Source organism: Vanacampus margaritifer, chromosome 16 (assembly GCF_051991255.1).
Source record: "Vanacampus margaritifer isolate UIUO_Vmar chromosome 16, RoL_Vmar_1.0, whole genome shotgun sequence".
Classification (NCBI taxonomy): Eukaryota; Metazoa; Chordata; class Actinopteri; order Syngnathiformes; family Syngnathidae; genus Vanacampus; species Vanacampus margaritifer.
Genome location: NC_135447.1, coordinates 12,155,017 through 12,175,962, shown reverse-complemented (window position 1 = coordinate 12,175,962; position 20,946 = coordinate 12,155,017). Strand labels below are relative to the sequence as shown.

The window sequence follows — 20,946 nt, the reverse complement described above, 5'->3', positions numbered from 1 at the left end:
AAAAAGCAAAATATAAAATTTTGACAAAAAAAAGAAAAATCTGTGAATCTGCGAGTGCCAATTATAGTTTTAAGTTGTAATATCACCATTCACCACTAGATGGCAGACATGGTTTTGCTGCACCAACACCAGGTCTTACTGCCTTAAGCTAAAGAACAATGTGGGTAGGCTTAATAATTTTGGGTACAAACACTACATAGCACTTCAATAGTATTAAAATGAATTGTTTTTTTGTGAAAGTTATTGCACTTAATATTAGTTTGCTGTTCAGTAGTTTTGTGCGGTCCTTGAATTAAATTTCTATGCAAGAGAGCCTTTGACTGGGGTGGGGGCGGCGGGTAATAAATCACAGCATGTGATTATTTTGTTGTTTGCTTCAGACCCTTTATTGTTGGGTTAGGATAATGGATATTTTATAAATACATGGAGAAATTGTTTATCCAAATTAAATATTAAGAGGACGAAGGTATGCATGCATTTTTTTTGTCCATATTTAAAATAGCATTTTTGTTATAGTTGTTAGGAAGTGTGTGTCCTATTTGATCTCCCAGTAGATCTGATGGAAAATTGTGGCCCTCTCCAGCATTGAAATTGCCCATCTCTCGACTAGATAAAATCTTAATGGTTGTGGTGTCCATCTTACTAGACTCATTCAGTTCATCCACACACAAAATAAAATTTTCTGTGTTTTTCTGTCACCTGTATGAACTTTAAAAGGGACTTCCAAGGGTCTGATTTGTATTATATGCAAAGTTTTCGCAAGAGAAGAAAGAGGAAGAAAAAAATGCATTAGGGGCAAACTTCCTCTTGCGGTGCAAGGGAAACTGTTAAGACAAGAAATGTCATGTCTGGCGTGAGCAGTTACTGTTCACACTGGAGTTGAAAATAAATACAGAAACAACATCTAGCAACAAGCCGTACATTTGCGCATGCGTAGTATACCATGAACACGCATGATGGTCGGCAAGACAAAAAAAATGATGATAAATTAACTAAAAAATATCGGTTATTAGATAAACAGGATAAATAGTACAGTAAGACCGAATATATGTTGACATGACCAAGGTGGGGCGCAACATTCTAGTGCCCTGGCTGACTTGGCTCAGTCAACGACCGTTAAGAGTGACGTCAGCATGCTTACATTGACCAACCAATCAGGGGATGGATTTGAGTTTGATTGTGAAATCTGATATACTTATGCTACTCCTTTTGAAACCTTGGCACAACGTTAATTTTCCCCTCCTTTTTGATTTAACTTACATAGTGCTCATACCGAGGAAGAAAAAAACTCATAAAAGTCGGCAAAAAAATATAAATCTTCCAGTAAAGTACATATATTTCGTTGTTAACCACTACTGGAACAAATAAATGACAGCCCACCACTAAGTTTAGGAGCAGAAATATAATAACTGAATGCATATTTTCGTTTGTAACTCCGAAAATGAAATCATTAAGTCTTTCGTGGTTGTGTAAGTGAAACAATTTGCAATCATTTTTAATTTTATGACCGTGTACATGTAGTTTGGTTTGGATATATGACGGTAACGGCGGACGCATGTAGTTCGTCATAATGAGGTTGCCGTACAGCGCTGAGCTAAACGGGTGGGGGCGGGACAAAGATGACAGCAGTTTCCTAACACGTCCGTATTTAGAGAATATATTTCAGTGTGCTTTCTATTCTGAATTATTGTTGCTTCTTAACTCCTACCAATACCAATCAACAAACATGAGTGGACGTGGCAAAGGCGGTAAGGGACTCGGAAAAGGAGGCGCCAAGCGCCATCGCAAAGTTCTCCGGGATAACATCCAGGGGATCACCAAACCCGCAATTAGACGTCTTGCCCGTAGAGGCGGTGTAAAGCGTATTTCCGGTCTAATCTACGAGGAGACTCGCGGTGTTCTCAAGGTGTTCCTGGAGAACGTGATCCGTGACGCCGTCACCTACACCGAGCACGCCAAGAGGAAGACTGTCACAGCTATGGATGTGGTCTACGCTTTGAAGAGGCAGGGCCGCACCTTGTATGGCTTCGGCGGTTAAACTTTCCGGCGACCAACCAAATAACCAACGGCTCTTTTAAGAGCCACCCACTCCTACATCTAAAGAATTTATTTCTGAACCTGTGAAATCAAAGTTCATACGTGGAAAACATTTGATATAAAAGAACATTTTCTCGAATTAACATATTTATTTTAAACTAAATCAGATAAGTCTTGTACGCCTGGCGTACTAGTTCAGTGCAAGTTATCTGTATTGCACAACTCAACGTAAACATCAACTATTTTTGAAACAGACGTTATACGTGGATTAATTCTACGAGAAAATCATGTGTACTCGGTAGAGGATAGATTCAGACATCTTGTCATGCCTCAGTCACTGCGCTGTTTTAAGCCAACTTTAAACTAGAGCAACATGGTAGTTTGGGGCAACTTGTTTCAGTCATTTTGGAGTTTGTTGTCACAAGCAAAGAATGGGCCAATGAAAAATGCACCTCTGGCAACTCTGTTTACCTATGAAGAGTGAGGAAATTAGTTTGCCAGGTTTTGTTTCATTGTTTAAAAAATTGATTTTCCAGTTGTTGGAACCAAAATGCTTTATTTTAATCTCAAATTTGCAGTTTAAGGGAAGCAAACTTGAGGCTGAGAGCCATGACCTGCATGCCAGCAGTTCCTAAGGAGTTATATTTATGTTAAAGTTTGCTCAATGATAAACAATTTATCTGACTGTGAAAACAGAAGAACAATAATGTTGTCCTTGTTTTATTAGTTGCGAAATCCAGTGACATCTTACTCCATATAGTGTGACAATTTACCCATGGGTGGGGCAACATGTTACATGTTCACTCCCTCTATTTGATGGCTTATAACTTTGCACTGACACAAAGTATGAAAATGACAATGCAAAAAAATATATCTGGTATACATTGTGTTTAAACATGATGTATTGATTCCCAAAAAATATATAAAAGTATAAAAAGTGATACAACTGCCCCCCAGTCTCCTTATATTGTTATGCATAGGATGTAACACATACAAGTATTTTAGTTGCATGAAGAGGATATAAAGGATTATACATGACGGAGAGAAGTTTTTCTGGTGTCAACTATATGAAACACAATTTCAGGAAATAAAAGTCAAAATTCTGGAATGCTTGTTATAGTTGTGTGTAAAATCTTTGAGTCATGTTTCAACATGTCCACTGTGTGCCTTCTTGTACATATATACAATTGTATATATGATGGAAAACCTTAAGCATTATTTATTTTTTTAATGGTGTACAACACTACTACTAATTACTGCCACAGATGTGGCCCTTTTTGTTTTTCCAAATGTAATCATCAAGATACTATAGTGTACAGTCAATGTATAACGACAAACGCACTCAAATAAAACCGCAATGGAACACTATACATTATGCTGGTTACGTTTCACCTGTTAAATAAATATATATATATTAAAACAAAATGGTGTCGAAACTGCCTTCGAATGAGAAAAGATGATCTGGTTACAACCTTACAATGAGCACACATTCCACGTAAGTAACGTGGTTCAATCAAGTCACAAAAGTGCAAAACTAAATTAAAGTTGTTAATTTATTAATCGACTGTCATCAATTGATTTTTAACGCATCCAAATGATTGATAAACACGTCAGATCATTGCGTGTGTTGCGGACTGGTAACCGCCCCGGGGTCACCGCGAGAAACTCTTGTGTTTACCACCGTCCCAATTTTCACCTATAAAAGAAAAAATAAAACAGCTAGTGAGGTGGGGTTGATTTTAACCCATGCTCAGATGTCTCCTCCAATGTGCGAAGTTGTATCGCGACGTTCACAATACAATTTTAGACGTTTTGAGGACAAAATGTGACGAAAAGTGGCAGCGGACGCCACTGAATGATGCACAACCGGTGAGGTTTGAAAGCTCTAGTAAGAAAACGAGCCAATTTTCGCGAACAAAAATAAGCTGAGGTCTAAGTTTGGAGAGTTAGCTATACTCCAGAGTAAGAAATGTGGTGGTAGGTTTTAATTCATGGCGTAGTTTGGGGCTTAAACGTGAACGAGAAAACACAAAAAGTGAGTCCACATTTCTCTCGAGTACAGAGCGGTAGCAGGATTGACTCTCTCCGGTTCTCATGTGCCTTATAAGTCCCGCCTCCTGCACTCCGTCTGACAACTTGTCTAGAACAAGAGACCAGAAGCGAGCCATGGCAGAAGAAGCACCACCACCCGCAGCGACTCAGGCCAAGGCGGCGGCGAAATCCAAGAAGAAGCCGGCGCCCAAAAGGACGACCAAAGATGGCCCCAGCCTCCCGAAGCAGATCGTCGCCATCATTTCCGAGTCCAAGGAGCGCCGAGGTATGTCGGTGTCCGCGCTCAAGAAGGTTATGGCGGCCCAAGGCGTGGACGTGGGAAAACTTAACAAGCGAATCAACACCGCTTTGGTCGGCCTGGTGGCCAAGGGAGCTCTGATCCAGACTAAGGGTCTAGGCGCTTCTGGCTCCTTCAAACTGGCCAAGAAGGAACCGGCAGCCAAGAAGCCCCAGGTTGAAAAGAAGAAGAAAACCGTTGTCAAGAAGTCTGCCGCTGTCAGCAAAAAAGCGGCAGCCTCAGCCAAGAGGCGCAGCGGCGGGAAGACCGAAAAGAAAGCCAAGAAGGCTGAGAAGAAGGTTACGCCAAAGAAGGCTGCGCCTAAAAAGAAGTCCAAGCCGGCAGCCAGTCCCAAGAAGAGCGCAGCTAAGTCCAAGAAGGAAACTCCGAAGAAGGGGAGAAAACCTGTCTCAAAGAAACCTGCTGCTAAGAAAGCTGCTGCCAAGAAGCCGACACCGAGAAAATCCAAGAAGTGAACAGCTGACACTTTCACATCTCCAACCAAAGGCTCTTTTAAGAGCCACCACCACATCCACTTAAAGAGCAATTCCTCAATCTTATTATTGTTATTAATATTATTATTACTACTACTTTTTTTTTTTTTTAATAGCATGTTTGAATATAAATTAGTGGCATTAAGTGATGAACAATTTCACAAACAGACACAGCAATGCATATTTCTCCATCAATTAAACTGCAGGAGTTCTCCCCCAAAAAATGTTTATAACAAACTGCCTGTTCAGTGTTAAGGGATGAGTCAGAAGCATCAAAGTCGATCACCCACTACTAATTTTAATTAATAAGAACACAAAAAGTGTCCACTGTCCAGTAATAGATAACACAAACAAAATATTTTATATACTTATATACTTTATAAACACTCAATGAACAAAATACAACTATTGGGTTGAGTCAATTCATAAAAACATAGACGCAAAGGAATACAGTTCGATTCAAAGGCAGGTTGCGCTTCACATTCACTTACAAAACTAGTTTGAAAAACAACTTGGAGCCGTTGACTCACTTCAAGTTTTACCGCCAAAGCTTTCATTGGCTCATTTCAAATTACATTCGTCCAATCGTTCGTCAGTAAAAAAAACGCGCGCCTTCCAGTTGACCAATCAGCGTCTGCCACTCTGCTATAAAAGCTGCGGCTCGCCCTTTCGCATTACACTGTACTCGAAGATTACTTCAAGTCGAAATGGCAAGAACGAAGCAGACAGCTCGCAAGTCCACCGGAGGAAAGGCTCCCAGGAAGCAGCTTGCTACCAAGGCTGCTCGTAAGAGCGCTCCGGCTACCGGCGGAGTCAAGAAGCCCCATCGTTATAGGCCTGGCACCGTGGCTCTTCGTGAGATCCGTCGCTACCAGAAGTCTACAGAGCTGCTTATCCGTAAATTACCCTTCCAGCGCCTGGTTAGGGAGATCGCTCAGGATTTCAAGACCGACCTGCGTTTCCAGAGCTCGGCCGTCATGGCTCTGCAGGAGTCCAGCGAGGCTTATTTGGTCGGTCTGTTCGAGGACACCAACCTGTGCGCTATCCATGCCAAGCGCGTCACCATCATGCCCAAAGATATACAGTTGGCCCGCCGTATTCGCGGAGAAAGGGCATAAAAAGTCACCACATTCAAACAACGGCTCTTTTAAGAGCCACTACTCATTCTAAGGTGTTTCCTTGATTTGATAACACTGCTTGAAATACATCAGACGTGTTATTTGCCTCACGCCTGGATATGATGGCATTTTTCTTTATTTAGAATGTTTGATATTTAAGTGGGCGTTGTTCACCGTGACCAACAACAACTCATCACCTTAATGCCATTTCGCAATTTATGCGATCGTGAATGTATCAGCTCGTGGCCTTCCCAAAGTGCTGATTTCACGCCAAAATTAGACTTAGAGTTGCCAGTCACAGCAAACTATCCATTGTCAAATGTTTTTATTCCCCACTTAAGCAGATTGAAGTATACGAATGTATCTTTAATTTTAAATATAATAAACGTTTTATAGTTAACATTTAACATTCATATTTCAATATTTACAATTTACGTACAAACGTTTAATATTTGGATGAAAGTATTGGTGACAAATTTAAGAAGGCTTGTCTCCATAAACAGCACGTCACTGTCAATGTTCATTTGCAGTCAACTTTAATAATCGCCTTGTTTTAATTCAACATTAAGTTCCCCGCTCGCGGTATTCAGTAGATCAAATCTACATTTCAAATATGAAAAAAAAAAGCGCGACGGCTTCCTTTACCCTATTGGCCAACAGGCTCTCCGCCCGCCATTTCAAACCACCACAATTACGTCACTCCAAACAAGCCAATCCTGTAGAAGCGACAGCACAGCAAAATTTGCATACGCTCGACTATAAAGGTTTTGCCTTGTCGAAAACACAGCAAACTGACTTCGTGACTTAGCGAACAAACAACATGCCTGAACCAGCAGTCAAAGCCTCCAAGAAGGGCTCCAAGAAAGCAGTCGCCAAGGCCACCAAACCCGGCAAGAAGCGATTCAGGCGCAGGAGGGAGAGCTACGCCATCTACGTCTACAAGGTCCTCAAACAGGTCCACCCCGACACCGGCATTTCATCTAAGGCCATGAGCATCATGAACTCCTTCGTCAGCGACATTTTCGAACGCATCGCTGGGGAGGCTTCCCGCCTGGCGCAGTATAATAAGCGCTCCACCATCACCTCCAGGGAGATACAGACGTCCGTCCGCCTGCTTCTGCCCGGCGAGCTGGCCAAGCACGCCGTGTCCGAGGGCACCAAGGCTGTCACCAAGTACACCAGCTCCAAGTAAAGCGTCCTTGAGCAATCAAACGGCCCTTTTCAGGGCCTCCACAAACCTCTTAAGAGTACATTTTTCTAACTTCTGAGAAATTGCTTCATTTATTGTATCCGTAACATTAACTGCTGTGGTACAATGATCATGTTATTTTTATTACAAGCTTTATGTGAGTGGCACAAGTACAATTCGTAATATTTGCAGCTTATAAAGTATTGAGTGCCCTCTTGTGGTTACAGGGCGCATTGTTTTGTTGAGTAGAAAAACAAGTACAATATGTACGCAATGACGGCTACTTCATCTCGTTGCCTTTTTGTTTTCTAAATTCATAAACGTGTTGTTCTGAACAACAATTGTCCGTAAGTACATATGATGTCAAAATGAAGATACTGTCTTTTTGTGTTGGCTAATTAACGGAAACTGCAGATGAAACTTGCTACTCGCTAATACCACCGTTGTTTCATTTGACAATATTACGACGACCTAAAGAGGGTAATAGTCACAGAGGTTCAAATAAACCAGCCCCAAAAATGGAAACTGATTCATTTGAAATACCGTTAACGCGCTCTTATGAAATGTAAAGGAAATGTAAAGTTTCGGAGCGAGCACAGCAAATGCATCCATTCAATAACTTGTTCATAGCTACAAATAGTACAAAATGCAAATTCTGCGCAGCACATGTACAGGGTACAATACAGACATTTAAAATGAACACACAGTTTAGTTATTCACTTTATTTTCCGCTTAGTGACATGGACTATCATTTTTTAAGTATTTAAATGTGTAAATCACATAACGACCACCATTGAGGCGTAAACTGAACTGTAACGCACCAAAAGCCTTTTATTTTCAAATCACACAAATGTTCAAGTTTTAGTAACTTGTTCTCCCCGACGTTTACAGGGAAAGTTTTACTTTTTGAGAAAACTCTTTATCTTGTATCCCAGCAAGTGATTCTGTAAAACACAAAAATCGGAGCAATAGATTAGACAGTTAGACTTCCCAGCATTAAATGCAGTCACGTCTAAGACATAGATTACAACAACAATTTCATAGCAGCTATTCAAAACATAACAATCGTTGAATTGAAATTTGTTTGGTTCAGATGACTTACCAAGAAAAGTTAATTTAGAATTGATCCTGTTAACTGACCACGGGACACAAAAAAAAAAGTATCCCCCCCAAAGGTTCAATTTTATTAAAGATCTTGGATAAATAGATAATTTCCTCAAATAGTGGCAATCACACCAACAGACAAATTTGTTACCAGGTGTGTTGTCCACTTACGATGAATAGACACTTCCCTTTTCCCAAACTGGAAAAATAATGGGCAGTCACCTCACTTCATAGATGTTATTGGTTCCAAACATGAAGCCCAAACTATTGAGCCCATTTCAAAATGGCGTTCTGCAAGGCTCGATGTCAGGCCCACTTTTTATTGTTTCTCTCAATGATACATATTACGTAGTCTTCCTCACCGGTCAGACACACTGGTATCCAATCCACATGTACTTTTCTGTGCCTTGGCAAGGATCTACAAGCTGAGTGCCGTTGAATGATGGGATGTCGCACACGGACCTCTCTTCGCATCTACGAACACAAACAAATGTTCAGAATTCGAGAAAGTGGCCTTGGAGCCACTCTGAAGACGTCCTTGCCTGTCAGCCACCAGACTTGTAATGTAAGTGGTGCAGTTGAGGTTCTGATTGGTGTCGTCCATTTCAGCCGACCAGCAAAACGTCGTCCCCTGACGCCCGTAAGTGGCCAAACGGACTTCGATCGTTTGAGGAGCGGCTGTGCAAGGAAGAAAGGTGAGTTTTTTCATATGATCATTTGATATATTTTACGAGGCCTAGAACAAGACTTACTACAGTTGATCACATCCGTCTGCCCGTCGCAGATGACTGCCGTGTGGCAGGTGTTATTGCGGCAGGCGTTGTAATAACTGCAGTGCAACAAAGGAAGGCAACAATAGTAATTAAAACACAAATAAAACGCAATATCTTGCTTCTTTTTTTAATCCTCCTGTTTTAACTCACTCACTGCCTATAAACGTCCAAAATTCATTTTCACTATTTCTATTAGTTTAACATTTTTTTCCACTTTTGTTAACTAGACATTTTTTTAAATAATCTTTTTTTTTTTTTTTTAAAGAAAAGATTATTAAAAATTAGGGGCGTCAGGCGTTTATTACTTTTTATTGTAATTAATCGCATGACTTCAATAGTTAACTCACGATTAATCACAAATTTTATATCTGTTCTAAATGTACAATATTTTTTTTCTAGGTTTTCATACTTCATATGGCGTTCTGGTTAATATTGCGTTAGTGGAATATGCGTTAAGCAGCAAAATCCAGCCGTTTTCATCCATCTCGGGGCGGCCATTTTCCCACTTGCTGTCGACTGAAGATGACATCAATGTTGCTCAGGCAACGACCAATCACATTCACAGCTCACCTGTTATCTAAAGCTGAGCTGTGATTGGTTGTTACCTAAGACCTGAGCAACATTGATGTCATCTTCAGTTGACAGCAAGTGGCAAAATGGCCGCCCCCTGAAATGGATAAAAACGGCTGGATTTTGCTTCATATTCCACAAATGTAATATTAATCAGAATGTCATGTTTAGACTAGTGAGGTCACATATAATGATTGAACTTTGAAATCAATTGCAAGTGAAGATTTTGAGTAAATGTTTTTGAGTGACAGACTCATTAGGGACTAACGAATATTGGCTAGCACTGACTTCTCTTCGTTTTCATTTTCTGCGCCTTCACTTTCTCCTCTTTCAGCTCCTCCGTTTGATTCTTTTTCTCCTTCTTCAGCTCCTCCATTTGATTCTTTTTCTCCTACTTCAGCTCCTCCATTTGATTCATTTCCTCCTTCTTCAGCTCCTTTGTTTTCATCTCCATTTGCTTCTTTTTCATTTTTTCCTCCAGATCCGTCATTTTCTCCTTCTGATTCTTCTTCTTCTCCTCCTTCTCCTCCAGATTCGTCCTCACTTTCATCCTCTGATTCCTCTTCCGAAGAGGACGAGGAGTCGGAGCTGACTGCACAAAGCAAATCGCAAAATGTTAGCATATACTTTTAATCAGAATTACAAAAGCAACACAATTACACAAGTAAGTAACCATTCCTTTTTTTTAGTGTGCTCATTTTGCTGAAGGAGCTATTTAAACCAACGGTTTAGGGCAATAGTGGTCTAAAGCCATGTCAAATCTATCAATATTCCATAAAAAAATACAGTATAACATTCACTGACGCAAAACTTTGCAGACTGCAATGATGGACTGCCCCCTATTGGCCACAATTGGAACTACAGTCACCCTTGCTTTAGACCAGTATTCATCTTTATTCATTTTTGTACTTCTCTTAAAAATAATTTCAAAAATGATTTAGTGCACCCTAGTTGAAATGAAATCAAAGGCAGCAATATTACAATTAAGCATAATTATGCTTCTAATGTACCATATATATATATATATATATATATAAAACAACAAAAACACACAATTTATAGAGATTGCATTTACCTGACGTCAAAAGTGTGAAGGCCAGCACTGAAACACAAATGTGTACATTTTACTTGAACAACTTTGACAAATCTCACACACCCATTGCATCATCATTTCTCCTTTGCTGTATCAAGACGACTCTACTTACAAGCCACCAGCGTCAGCTTGAGTGAAACCATTTTGGGCGCAGGGTCTCTCTCTCTCCTGAATGGCGACTCGACACAAAGGTTGCGTTAACTTAAATACCTTTGATGACGTTCATTCGTTGACATTGCGAGCGCTTTATTTGACTTCCAGCTAAAAGTGTGTCCATTTATTTGCCCTCAACCATCGCTTCAGAGTTTGGAGGCAAATTAGTGGCTGGTTGACGGAAATGAGTCATCCGTGTGTCAAAATACAGTTAGACGCTTCTAATGAGGGTAGAAATGTACTTTTTCATTCATGTGTGTTTACGTTTTAAATAATTCACGATAATAATACGCCTAATAGTTTTTCCTTACTTTTAATGATAGAAAACAAAGTAGAACTTTTAGTTTATGCAAAGTTTGTGACGGTGTAAAATTCCTCTTTTGGACTTTAATTATAATTATTGGTGTAATATTTATTAATTGAGCTGCGATTGCTTGCTTGCCTACCAGGCCATGGAAATAAAAGTAAGGGAATTCCATTTGACGATGGAAATGTTTCTGTATGCGATTAAGTGACGCAGTGTAAATTGAATGTCGTACCCCTGAGGCAAGCGACAACATACAGAACACACATGAGTGTGTGCGCTGACTTCCGGACATGGAATAAAAAAAAGAACCGCAGGCTATCATCTCAATCAACACGATATTGAGCATACAAAGATGAACAAATGTGCGTGCAACCTTCGTCATTTATGATCATGCATTGTAGGGACTTTGTTGTTGTTGTTGTTTTTTTTAACTTCCGTAACAGGCAAGTAGAAGTTACAAAAGTCAAAATTCAATTAGATCTAATTATATTGCCAGTTACCAAAGATGTGTAGTTGAGTACATTGCCGTGAAACACTTGAGTATAAATTTGGGGAAAATAAAATTATGTCAATCTCATAATGTTCTGACTTGGCAAAAAAAAAAAAAGATGTTTAGAACAAAAAGTCAGCTTTCCCGCATAATTTAATTTGGTTTTTATGTTGTTTTTAAATTACATTATTTTGTCTTCTTTCTGCTCCTTTTCATTCTACATTGAATAATATTTTATTTTATTTTATATTGTCTTTTTCCTTTTACAAATGAATGAAATAAATGAAATGAAATGTTAGTCTCGTAAAATTCCGATTTTATATCTTAATGTGACGTGATATTCTCATAACATTGTTTTTCTTATTCATGAAGGACTTTTCTAAAATTCGGTTCACGTACATTGTTACAAAATTGTGGCTTTAATCTCGTAACGTTATTAATTAATCTTGATCGTGCGACATAATATTTGTTTGCTAAAGTTGTTTGGAAAGTTGCATCCTCTATTATCCTTTTTAAACGATATCTATTTTTCTCTCGATGTTTTCAAACCTGAACTGATGCAGAATTTATAACCAGCAGCGTCTGACCAAAAAAGAGGTTTATTCACAGTTTAAGAACAAGAAAAGATATTGTGCCGTAAAAAATACTGTATCAGATAGTCGAGGAGAAAGTGAAATGACGTGAATGAGTCTAGTCAAGAGTGTAGATGTTCTCCTGAACCGGTCGTCTCATCCTGATCTCGTAGATGATGTGAGGAGGTTCCTCGCTTGAAAAACTGCAAGAAAACATTCGACTATCAAATCCTTCTTCCTAACATTCCTTCTAATATCTCATTCAAGGACACTTTTTTTTTCTGTCTGCGTCTCATACTAAAATTTACAATGGAGAGAAGATTTTTCTGTTCAAGAGTTCAAAGTTCAAGAATAGAAAGCGTGTTCTCACCAGCCACTCCTTAAAACTGGTCTCAAGCCACCTGCAAGTTAAAACTCAATGACAACATTCCAATTCACATTCTTCATTCCGTTATCATACTGATGATCAAACTGATGACGAGGACGAAAACATACGTTTGAAGGCCAGAGAGAAGAAGACGGCAGCCAACGTTATCAGCACGGTGAGCGAGAGCGACAGGACAGGAACGTTGATGTGAAGGGAGAGCGACGCCGGAGGGTTGACCACCTGACAAGACAACGTTTAGTCCTACTTACTCCATCTTAGATTGCTGCTCAATGTAGAAATTTGCCCCAAAATATCTTTACACATGTATTCTTTTTATTTGACAATTAATGTCTCAAACATCTTCTAATGAGCAGATTAGCAGTTTACAATGGGCCAATAGTTTTCAGACTGGATTCGGGTTCCAATTTCCCACCCTGTCTGGGGATGTGATGTCATGTGTGTTGTGTTGCTGAAGAGGGGGCTGTGCAGTTTCATTTTTTGGCCACATGTGGCAGTAGTGATTTGTAGTTCAATTTTCTGCATTCAGCAACTTTTAAAGGGATAACTTGACTCATTAAGCCATTTTCAGCAGTAAAAAGTTGATATTTTAATCCAGAATTAATTTGATAACTTTATAGCAAACTCATTGAGCTATTTTCAGCAGTAAAAAATAATATTTTGACCAGAATTAATTTGATAACTTCATTATTTTTCACGTACAATTATGACCAATCATGGCTCAGTTTGCTGACCAGAACCCATAAAACAGGTGAGCCATGATTGGTCATTACCTTGTTCTTCAGCACAGGTGATGTCATCTCCAGTTGTCAAAATTTGTTTTTAAAAGTGTTAATTGTACATTAAAAATAATGAAGTTATCAAATTAATTCTGGACAAAATCTTTTTTACTACTGAAAATAACTCCAATGAGTCTGCTTTGTAGAGTTTGTGGACTTTTACTCACAACTGCCACCTCTGGCTTAAAGTGTAACTGCAGCCTCTGTGTCAAGCTCATGCACGGTGCGCGTTTGAGTGTGTGCGGTTGTTTTTTCTCTTTTCTTGGCACTTACGCAAAATGTCCATTACTGTTTTCCCAAAGTCGTTTTCGTAACTTCTTGGTCCAACTATCTTAGCTAGTTATTGTAGAAAACTATTTTTTTTCTGTAACTAACAATCTAGCTATTTTAGCTAGCTATTTTACTTATCTACTTCAGCGGGCTAGTTTTAGATTGGTCTCTCATCTGTAGGCTACTAGGCAGCGGTACTCTTGCCTGCGTCCGACTATTTCCAGGATCACCAAACCCATTATGAGTAGCATGTATGGGTTTTAAAAAATATAACATTTCACTCACAGTGATGGTGGTGTAGTGCAGCATTGTAGAGTTCCTCTTGACAAGATCCAGCTGAGGCAGCGTTTTCCTGTTAACTGCCAAAATAAAGAATGGTAAAAAGTGATTAAGAGTGCTTTAAAGAGATTAAAAACACTTATTTAAACAATTAATTATGCGATTTGGTGAAATACTGAACAGTATTGTTCAAAAACAAAGCAAAATCTATGGCTAGACAGTAACTTAACATGCTAATTAGCTTGCTAGCTACCTATATATCTAGATAAAACATGAAAATACAAACATACACGTGCTGCTACAGTAGATATTTTTGAAAACAATTGTTGTACACAGCTGACATTTACTCATACATTATGAAATCTACTAGATGATTAGAATACAAACACGTGAAATGCATGAAATGGTAGGAACAGAAGTCAGTCATGAACTGAGGAGCCCCTGAAGATATACCGTATTTTTACCTGACTAATTTCATAGGCCAGTCATGGATGAAATCAAAACCCACACTGGCGTCCCGCAAGGTTTTGTACTAAGCCCACTAATGTTTCACAAGATCTGGTGTTGGTAATTGTCTCACCTGCAGAAGAAGTCAACGCCTCTGTGACTTGTGTTGTTGTGGTTGTTGTTGACAACGTTGTTGTCAGACTGTTGATTGAAGCTGACAGACAAAAAAAACAAGACCACCATGAAAATAATACTCAAAATGAAGAAGTCTGTTTTCCTTTACCCAACACACCTTTGACCACCCGCAGGTTCATGATCACCTTCTTGTCGTTGAACAGCCCGTCGATGTCCACCCTGCAGCAGTACGGCCCGCTGTCGCTCCGTCTCACGTCCACGATGTCCAGGTCCATTTGTCCTTCCAGGACATCCCCCGTTAGGCGGTAGCGGTCCTCCGTCTGCAGCATTGTCACAGTTGCTTTGAAGAATGACAAAACCAACGGCATATATTTCTAATCTTCTCCACTGGGGGTCGTATCATCCTTCACCTTGGAGATAAGACCGTTCTCGTCGGTCTGGATCAGGATGTTGCTGCACCAGAGGGTCCCGCAACCACGGCCCCAGCACACCCGACTCAGGCCGAAACGCTCCACCGAGTATTGGCAAGACAGGGAAGCCACGCCACCTTCGGTCACTTTAAAACAGCAAACGGGAACAACGCCACCTGCAGCCAGATGCAAACATTCTTTACATATGTATGTATGTATATATATATATATATATATATATATATATATATATATATATATATATTTATTTTTTTCTTATATATTTTATTTATTGCATATTGATGAACAGAAATCCATCCATTTTCCAAAGTTCTCGTTTGGGTTGAGCTGGAGTCTTACCCAGCTGACTTTAGGCAACAGTTGGAGTACAACATGGACTGGTTGCCAGCACACTCACATTTACAACTATGGACAATTAACAGTCTTCAGTGAAGCCAACATGCATGTTTTTGGAATGTGGAAGGAAACTGGATGAAAAAACACACAAACTCCGAACTGAGATTCAAACCCAGTACCACATAAGTGTGAGACCCACATGCTAACCACAAGTCAACATCCTGATGTGACACAAGTTTGTTGATGTATGTTGTGATGTCATCATTCAGCGTCTTACCTGATAGGACGAGGAACACGGCGAAGGTCTGAGGTGGGAGACGGTGGCGAGGCGATGCGGAGGCCATCGTGGTGAGTGCGGGTGTGTGCTCATTGTCAGACCCCTCACACTGACACACACTGACCCTATGACGGGGTTCTGAGTGTGTGTGTGTGCGTGGGCGTGGGCGTGGGCGGGCGGGTGTTACAGACAATAATAAAGACTTCATTGATTCGTGCTGAATGTTGGCTGTGTGTTTTGCACCCTCAAATTTATGGTAATTATAAAACTGGCAATTATGTTTGTTGCTAGCTCAAATAATGTAACATGAAAACGGTCACAACTAAACTCAGTAAGCTGCTGTCATATTTGTCTTTTGTGCAGAGGATAAAGAAAACTGCCTGTCAACATTGTTCTATTGTCTGTCTAATGTTGTCATCTTTTTGTGTGTTTGTTTAATTGTTGATCCATTGAGGTTCTAGTGTGCATTTTAGTTTAATAGCACTTTTTAGTAAATGTATTGCTTTAGTTATGTAAACATTAGCTAATAGTATTTTAGTTAATGTAAATTTGTTATTGTTATGTATTTTAGTTATATTTTTTGTTTTGTTTTAGGATGATACGATCTGTCTCGGGACTGCGTCTGGAATATTCTGTACTGTAAATTATCAAATATTTTGCTCTACCATCTGTATATAAAAATAATCAGCTGAACAATGACTTGTGTCTCGAAAAACTCCTAATTTGGTTAACTCGAATCTCAAGGTACCACAGAATGAGGAAAATAAAAAAATATTTAACAAATGTAGCACTTGCCTCTCTTTCTGATTCTTTTTGGGCTGTAGCATTTGTCGTACTCTACAAACATTAAGTTGAATGATGGCAAATGTTTTTCTAAAACCTATTTTCTCATTCTTATCATTCTTTCCCTTCAATCAGAAACAAAAAAAAATTGTACTACCGATAAAAGTAAAAAATAAATTAAGGAATTAAGTGTTGGAAGGAAATAAGGCGTACAAAAGGGCTTTTGTTTCGCTCTCTCTCTCTCTCTCTCTCTCTCTCTCTCTCTCTCTCTCTCTCTCTCTCTCTCTCCCTCATACACACACACACACACACACACACACACGCGCTCAACGGCCAACTGTGTGGCGACGTCACAGATGCACAAACTACTCCATTATTCGTGTCAAATATCCCCCTTTGACTTGATGTCTTGCCTTTTTTCTCTCTTTTATGACACTGAGAGGCATTTTAATGTGACAGAACCAAAAGACACTCCAGAGGAGTTTATGAAATTCAAAATTTTTGAAAAGTTGGAGCAGCTGAAATAAAGCCCCCTGTTGGTTAAAAAAAAGAAAGAAGAAGAAACATCTGAATAACAAATATATTAAAATGGGAACTATATAACAAATATATGATATTTTGTGTATGATACAGCAGACCTGCAATATATCCCGTGTAGAAATTAAATTACTATTCATGGATTTATTTATTTTTTGCTGCATGTGAAAGCCATTTTGTTGCCTTTCAAAAAGAAATTCAAAATAATTTAAATAAATAAAATGTATTATTATTATTATTATTATTGTTCCTCTACACTTTTTCTTTTATAAACACTCTTGGGAAGTTTTGTTTATTAACGTTTATTAATTATTATTTTTTAATTATTATTCCTGTCCAAAGTGAAATGCACATTTAAAAAAAAAAATTGTATTTATTTATTTACCACAGAGCACTTTCTTTTCCTTTTCTTTTTTTTTTTTAATTGAAGCATTTTGTGTATGTTTTATGTTTGCTGGTGTAATGCCTGTCTTTTAATACTACTCGTATGCCGTTGAATTGCTCCTCAGGGACAAATAAAGTGTTATTGAATTGAATTATTTATTTTACGCTACGCGCTACATGATTCTCCCGGATGACGTCATGCAATAGACGCACTGATCTTTCGAAGCCAGGTCGCACCTGCTGTTGGTAAATTGCTCGCTCCGTTTTTATTGTTTATTTCATTTGTCTCACGGCACACAAAAGCCAAGGACAATGTAGTGTTTAATGTAGACATTTAATGCAAACATACATGTCTCGTAGTTTGACACAAATTGGTCTCCAAACTGTCCGCAGAGCAAAAGGTTATTGATAATGAGCCATTTCAAATGGATACTTGTTGCGAATGATGGCATAATAACACTTGTCTAATTAACTTTTCTCCCATTTTGTTTTGTCGCTACTACACTCATCCAGCAATGCTATCATCAGCAATCCCTGGGGAAAAGCCCCTTAACAGAAAGGGTTTCGCTGCATACTTAATCAGGTAACACTTTCACTTTGCACTGCTCCCTACCAAATATATCAGGTGTACTTCATGCCTTATACAAGCAAATAGCGCAATGAGTTACATTATATTGTAAATTATGTTTCTGTAAACTCATTTTCTGTCACAAAACCCTCTATGAACGTTTAAGACCAAAGTATGTTTATTGTGAAAGGTATTCAACACTTCCGTCATTTTGTCGAGTTGCTTTTATTTTCTAAACCGGACTCGAACCGAAGTTGTTCTTACCGGATATGGAGACTTTGACCAGCCGGTAGCAAGATAGTGTTTAATGCCTTCGTGATATTAAACTAACCACAGTTCGTGGGAGACGTCCAAAAAAATGTAGTTAATGCTTTCGAAATGGATATTACAACTACATTTTGCGCATAGGATACAGTTCTTCACCAAAGCTACGTTAGCCGCGGAGCTAACCAGCTAACTGGACTCGTTTTCTGTCGGTGGCTAAATGACTTGAAAAAAGACGCCGTGAGAGCATTCAAGGTGAGTGTCAAATGCTCACATTCAAATGTCTTTTTTGTACACTCATTACTGATGCGGAGCGACGGAATAACGTCACGGGTTACGGTAGCGTTACAAGATGAGCGAATTACTGTAACTCATTGTCCACGTGACTGAATTACACACGTACGATATTACACAATTACGACGGAGATGAACAGGGACGTAATGTAACAGGTTCTTCTCTCCATGTCGACTTCAATTAACGCACATTCCATATAGAAAAGACATTTTAAATCAGTGTAAACATGAAGTTAAAAAAACACACACGCACACAAAATGTGTCGTTTTTGTTACCATGACAACCAGCCTTGACTACAGCGGCTTAAGCTACAAAAGCGGAGCCCAAATTTGTGGGGGCAAAAAGAGAGTAATCACCTATAAACACCATAAAAGCGTTTTAACTCCTGGAGGCAGCACGTTGCCGCATGTGCTTGTGAATTTGCTTTTCCATTCAGGTCATTTCACTCTCAGGGTGTTGAATTGATCGCAACTGGACTGTTCTGGATTTTTGCTCAGGTTCTTATATGACTTTCGATAATGCTTCAATCAGTTCATGCAAATGAGTTGATATTGAAAACCCAACCATTAATTTAAGCTCCAATTTGGAGGCATGCATCAAAACCACAAATGTTATCTTTTTTTGTTAGGAATGCAAAATGACAAGTTGTTCAGATGCCTTGCAGAGAGGTCTTCCTCACTAATAAAAAAAATAAAAATAAAATAATTATAATCATTTTTATATAATTATAATAAAAAGTTGGCGCTCGGACATATCACCAAACATAAATAGATCCCTACCGACACTGTAGCTGATTTCATCAAGCAGTCAAGTAAGCTTGCTCGTTAGCTCGATATATAGAAACTGGCCTCTGCATTTCAGAGCCTTAAAGTTTTGACCTGCTTTGTGTTTTCTGACATTACCCAGGATGCTCCACCTGCCGTACAGCAGCCTGGACCGGGATCGGCCCCTCATTAAGATTCCCTTCAACATCTTCGTCATAGGGATGCTTCTTCTCCCCGTGATCGGCCTCATTCTGTCCCTCTTCATTTCCATTGTTTATCACTTTGAAGACGCCAACTACACGCACTGTCACGTAAGTCTGGACCAGACGGGGAAAAAGTTCTCACACTCTGTACTTAAATAGAAGAACAGATACTTGTAGAAAAGCGAAAGGTGTTGATTCTTCTTAAGCAAAAGTTTAAAAAAAAATCAACTCTTCAGGTAATTTAAAAAAAAAAAATGCAGACTCTGAAATGTACAGTATGTACGTGTAGCCTATTTAATTATATATATATATATATATATATATATATATATATATATATATATATAGAAGGGCTAGTAATAATTAGCATTAGAATTTGTACGAGGGATTTACTTTCAACTAACGAACACTCACACACAAATGATGTATTTTCATTTACTTCAATTACCATTTTCTTCTTCAACACTTTTTATCTTATTGTAAGTGTATTTCCATGCATGCACCGCACAACACTGCCCCTAAGAGGCCATGGCATGCGTAGCAGGAACAGCAAACATTTGTTTTAATTATTATTTTTCCGCTATAATTTAAAAAAATACATGATTTTACTTTTCTGGTTGTTCTTTCAACTTATATTTGAGGTAGCTTTTTAGGAGTTCAATGAATATTTTTTTTTTAGATAAATTCAAAAATTAGGTTTGGAAATCTTGATTTCCATTTCAATCAAAATAAACATTTTACTGAGTTTGACTGAACTTTAACCCGTGGATTTGTGTGTGTGTGTGGTCCATCAGGTGGCCAATTACCTCCCATCCATCAGCGCCGCCATCAGCCGCGTGCCGGAGCTCTACATCTGGCGCTTCTGCATCGGGCTGCACTCGGCGCCGCGCTTCCTGTTAGCCGCAACGTATTTCGGTTTCTACCGCGGTCGCTTCGTGGCCAACCTTCCGGAGCTGCTCCTGAGCTGGCTGGCGTTTCTGTGCAACCTGGCTGAAAACTGCGCCTTGCTGCTGCTCACCTATGTGGCGTCCACAGAGATCTACAGTCAGTCAAATGCTTTTTCACACTGCGCTTGCTCTGCCAGGCTTTTTAGCTCTTTGACTGCCAAAAACGTTAATTAACGTTTAGTAAAATCCTATGGAGTGCCAAAGACGTTAAAAGACGTTTTTTTTTTTTTAAAAACAGAGGTGAAACTAACCATTTTCTATTGTTGATTACTGAAAAACGGAATAAGGTAGAAACAAACTTTTTTTTCTGATGAAAGATAAGAGTCCAATCTTTCATTTGGTAGTATGTGTGTTTCCATAGTCCAAACACATAATTTTCTGTGGACCTTGAAAGATCAGTCAAAAATGCTTAAATCGGCTGGCACCCACGGCATCCCTTTTCTGAAAACGTCTGGCAGTCAAAGAGTTAGATGAGTAGGAGACTGCATTTGATTGCTGCAAAAGAAAATCCTGGCTTTGCTTATTTTAATGAGGGGGAGGAGACAAGGAGCAGTTGGAGAGTTAATGGTCCGCCAAAAGAGCACTCGGAAATCACTCCGCCATATTGGAAATGCTTTCTGACGCCACTACAAC

The 20,946-nt window shown here is 39.2% G+C and overlaps 6 protein-coding genes and 1 long non-coding RNA gene across 11 annotated transcripts in view; 5 read left to right on the top strand and 2 right to left on the bottom strand.

The window, feature by feature from the left end:
• Nucleotides 1–1,712: 1,712 nt before the first annotated feature.
• On the top strand, nucleotides 1,713–2,196 carry LOC144036407 (histone H4). The gene has a single exon (XM_077547014.1). It carries the CDS (start codon nucleotides 1,727–1,729, stop codon nucleotides 2,036–2,038), a length of 312 nt encoding a protein of 103 aa, XP_077403140.1. The 5' UTR covers nucleotides 1,713–1,726; the 3' UTR covers nucleotides 2,039–2,196.
• Nucleotides 2,197–4,191: 1,995 nt separating this feature from the next.
• Nucleotides 4,192–4,842, top strand: LOC144036623 (histone H1-like). Its single transcript, XM_077547404.1, has one exon. The coding sequence runs from the start codon at nucleotides 4,204–4,206 to the stop codon at nucleotides 4,840–4,842; it is 639 nt and encodes a 212-aa protein (XP_077403530.1). The 5' UTR covers nucleotides 4,192–4,203.
• A 717-nt stretch (nucleotides 4,843–5,559) lies between these two features.
• On the top strand, nucleotides 5,560–6,159 carry LOC144036624 (histone H3-like). The gene has a single exon (XM_077547406.1). The coding sequence runs from the start codon at nucleotides 5,568–5,570 to the stop codon at nucleotides 5,976–5,978; it is 411 nt and encodes a 136-aa protein (XP_077403532.1). The 5' UTR covers nucleotides 5,560–5,567; the 3' UTR covers nucleotides 5,979–6,159.
• Nucleotides 6,160–6,782: 623 nt separating this feature from the next.
• On the top strand, nucleotides 6,783–8,875 carry LOC144036625 (histone H2B 1/2-like). Its single transcript, XM_077547407.1, has 2 exons — nucleotides 6,783–7,166; nucleotides 8,687–8,875. The coding sequence occupies exons 1-2, from the start codon at nucleotides 6,799–6,801 to the stop codon at nucleotides 8,712–8,714; spliced, it is 396 nt and encodes a 131-aa protein (XP_077403533.1). The 5' UTR covers nucleotides 6,783–6,798; the 3' UTR covers nucleotides 8,715–8,875.
• On the bottom strand, nucleotides 8,814–10,202 carry LOC144036626 (uncharacterized). Its single transcript, XR_013288685.1, has 3 exons — nucleotides 9,903–10,202; nucleotides 9,024–9,100; nucleotides 8,814–8,949 (listed from the first exon to the last, which is right to left on the bottom strand). It is a non-coding gene; the product is annotated as an uncharacterized LOC144036626 (long non-coding RNA).
• Nucleotides 10,203–11,945: 1,743 nt separating this feature from the next.
• On the bottom strand, nucleotides 11,946–15,654 carry timd4 (T cell immunoglobulin and mucin domain containing 4). The gene is made up of 8 exons (XM_077547117.1): nucleotides 15,569–15,654; nucleotides 14,935–15,110; nucleotides 14,682–14,844; nucleotides 14,523–14,603; nucleotides 13,949–14,022; nucleotides 12,725–12,836; nucleotides 12,600–12,630; nucleotides 11,946–12,432 (listed from the first exon to the last, which is right to left on the bottom strand). The coding sequence occupies exons 1-8, from the start codon at nucleotides 15,633–15,635 to the stop codon at nucleotides 12,348–12,350; spliced, it is 789 nt and encodes a 262-aa protein (XP_077403243.1). The 5' UTR covers nucleotides 15,636–15,654; the 3' UTR covers nucleotides 11,946–12,347.
• A 2,420-nt stretch (nucleotides 15,655–18,074) lies between these two features.
• The window catches only part of pgap2 (post-GPI attachment to proteins 2), a 10,084-nt gene continuing 7,212 nt past the window's right edge, over nucleotides 18,075–20,946 (top strand). For 4 of the 5 annotated variants that reach the window (XR_013288715.1, XR_013288714.1, XR_013288713.1 and 1 more), the window contains exons 1-3: nucleotides 18,075–18,359; nucleotides 19,306–19,474; nucleotides 20,161–20,410. Coding sequence is in view for 2 of the 5 variants with exons in the window: in XM_077547559.1 (XP_077403685.1) it covers nucleotides 19,307–19,474; nucleotides 20,161–20,410 (418 nt within the window). In the remaining 3 variants the exon portion in view is untranslated. The remainder of the gene's footprint in view (nucleotides 18,360–19,305; nucleotides 19,475–20,160; nucleotides 20,411–20,946) is intronic. The other variant, XM_077547560.1, reaches the window with a different exon arrangement.

Excerpts from the sequence above, each read along its gene's own strand:
- LOC144036407 (XM_077547014.1), top strand. The coding sequence starts at position 1,727 with ATGAGTGGACGTGGCAAAGGCGGTAAGGGACTCGGAAAAGGAGGCGCC.
- LOC144036623 (XM_077547404.1), top strand. The coding sequence starts at position 4,204 with ATGGCAGAAGAAGCACCACCACCCGCAGCGACTCAGGCCAAGGCGGCG.
- LOC144036624 (XM_077547406.1), top strand. The coding sequence starts at position 5,568 with ATGGCAAGAACGAAGCAGACAGCTCGCAAGTCCACCGGAGGAAAGGCT.
- LOC144036625 (XM_077547407.1), top strand. The coding sequence starts at position 6,799 with ATGCCTGAACCAGCAGTCAAAGCCTCCAAGAAGGGCTCCAAGAAAGCA. Across the intron at positions 7,167-8,686 it reads ACCAAGTACACCAGCTCCAA|GATCTACAAGCTGAGTGCCG; the intron begins GTAAAGCGTCCT and ends TGCCTTGGCAAG.
- timd4 (XM_077547117.1), bottom strand. The coding sequence starts at position 15,635 with ATGGCCTCCGCATCGCCTCGCCACCGTCTCCCACCTCAGACCTTCGCC. Across the intron at positions 14,604-14,681 it reads GAACCTGCGGGTGGTCAAAG|CTTCAATCAACAGTCTGACA; the intron begins GTGTGTTGGGTA and ends TTTGTCTGTCAG. Across the intron at positions 14,023-14,522 it reads GGCGTTGACTTCTTCTGCAG|TTAACAGGAAAACGCTGCCT; the intron begins GTGAGACAATTA and ends TTATTTTGGCAG.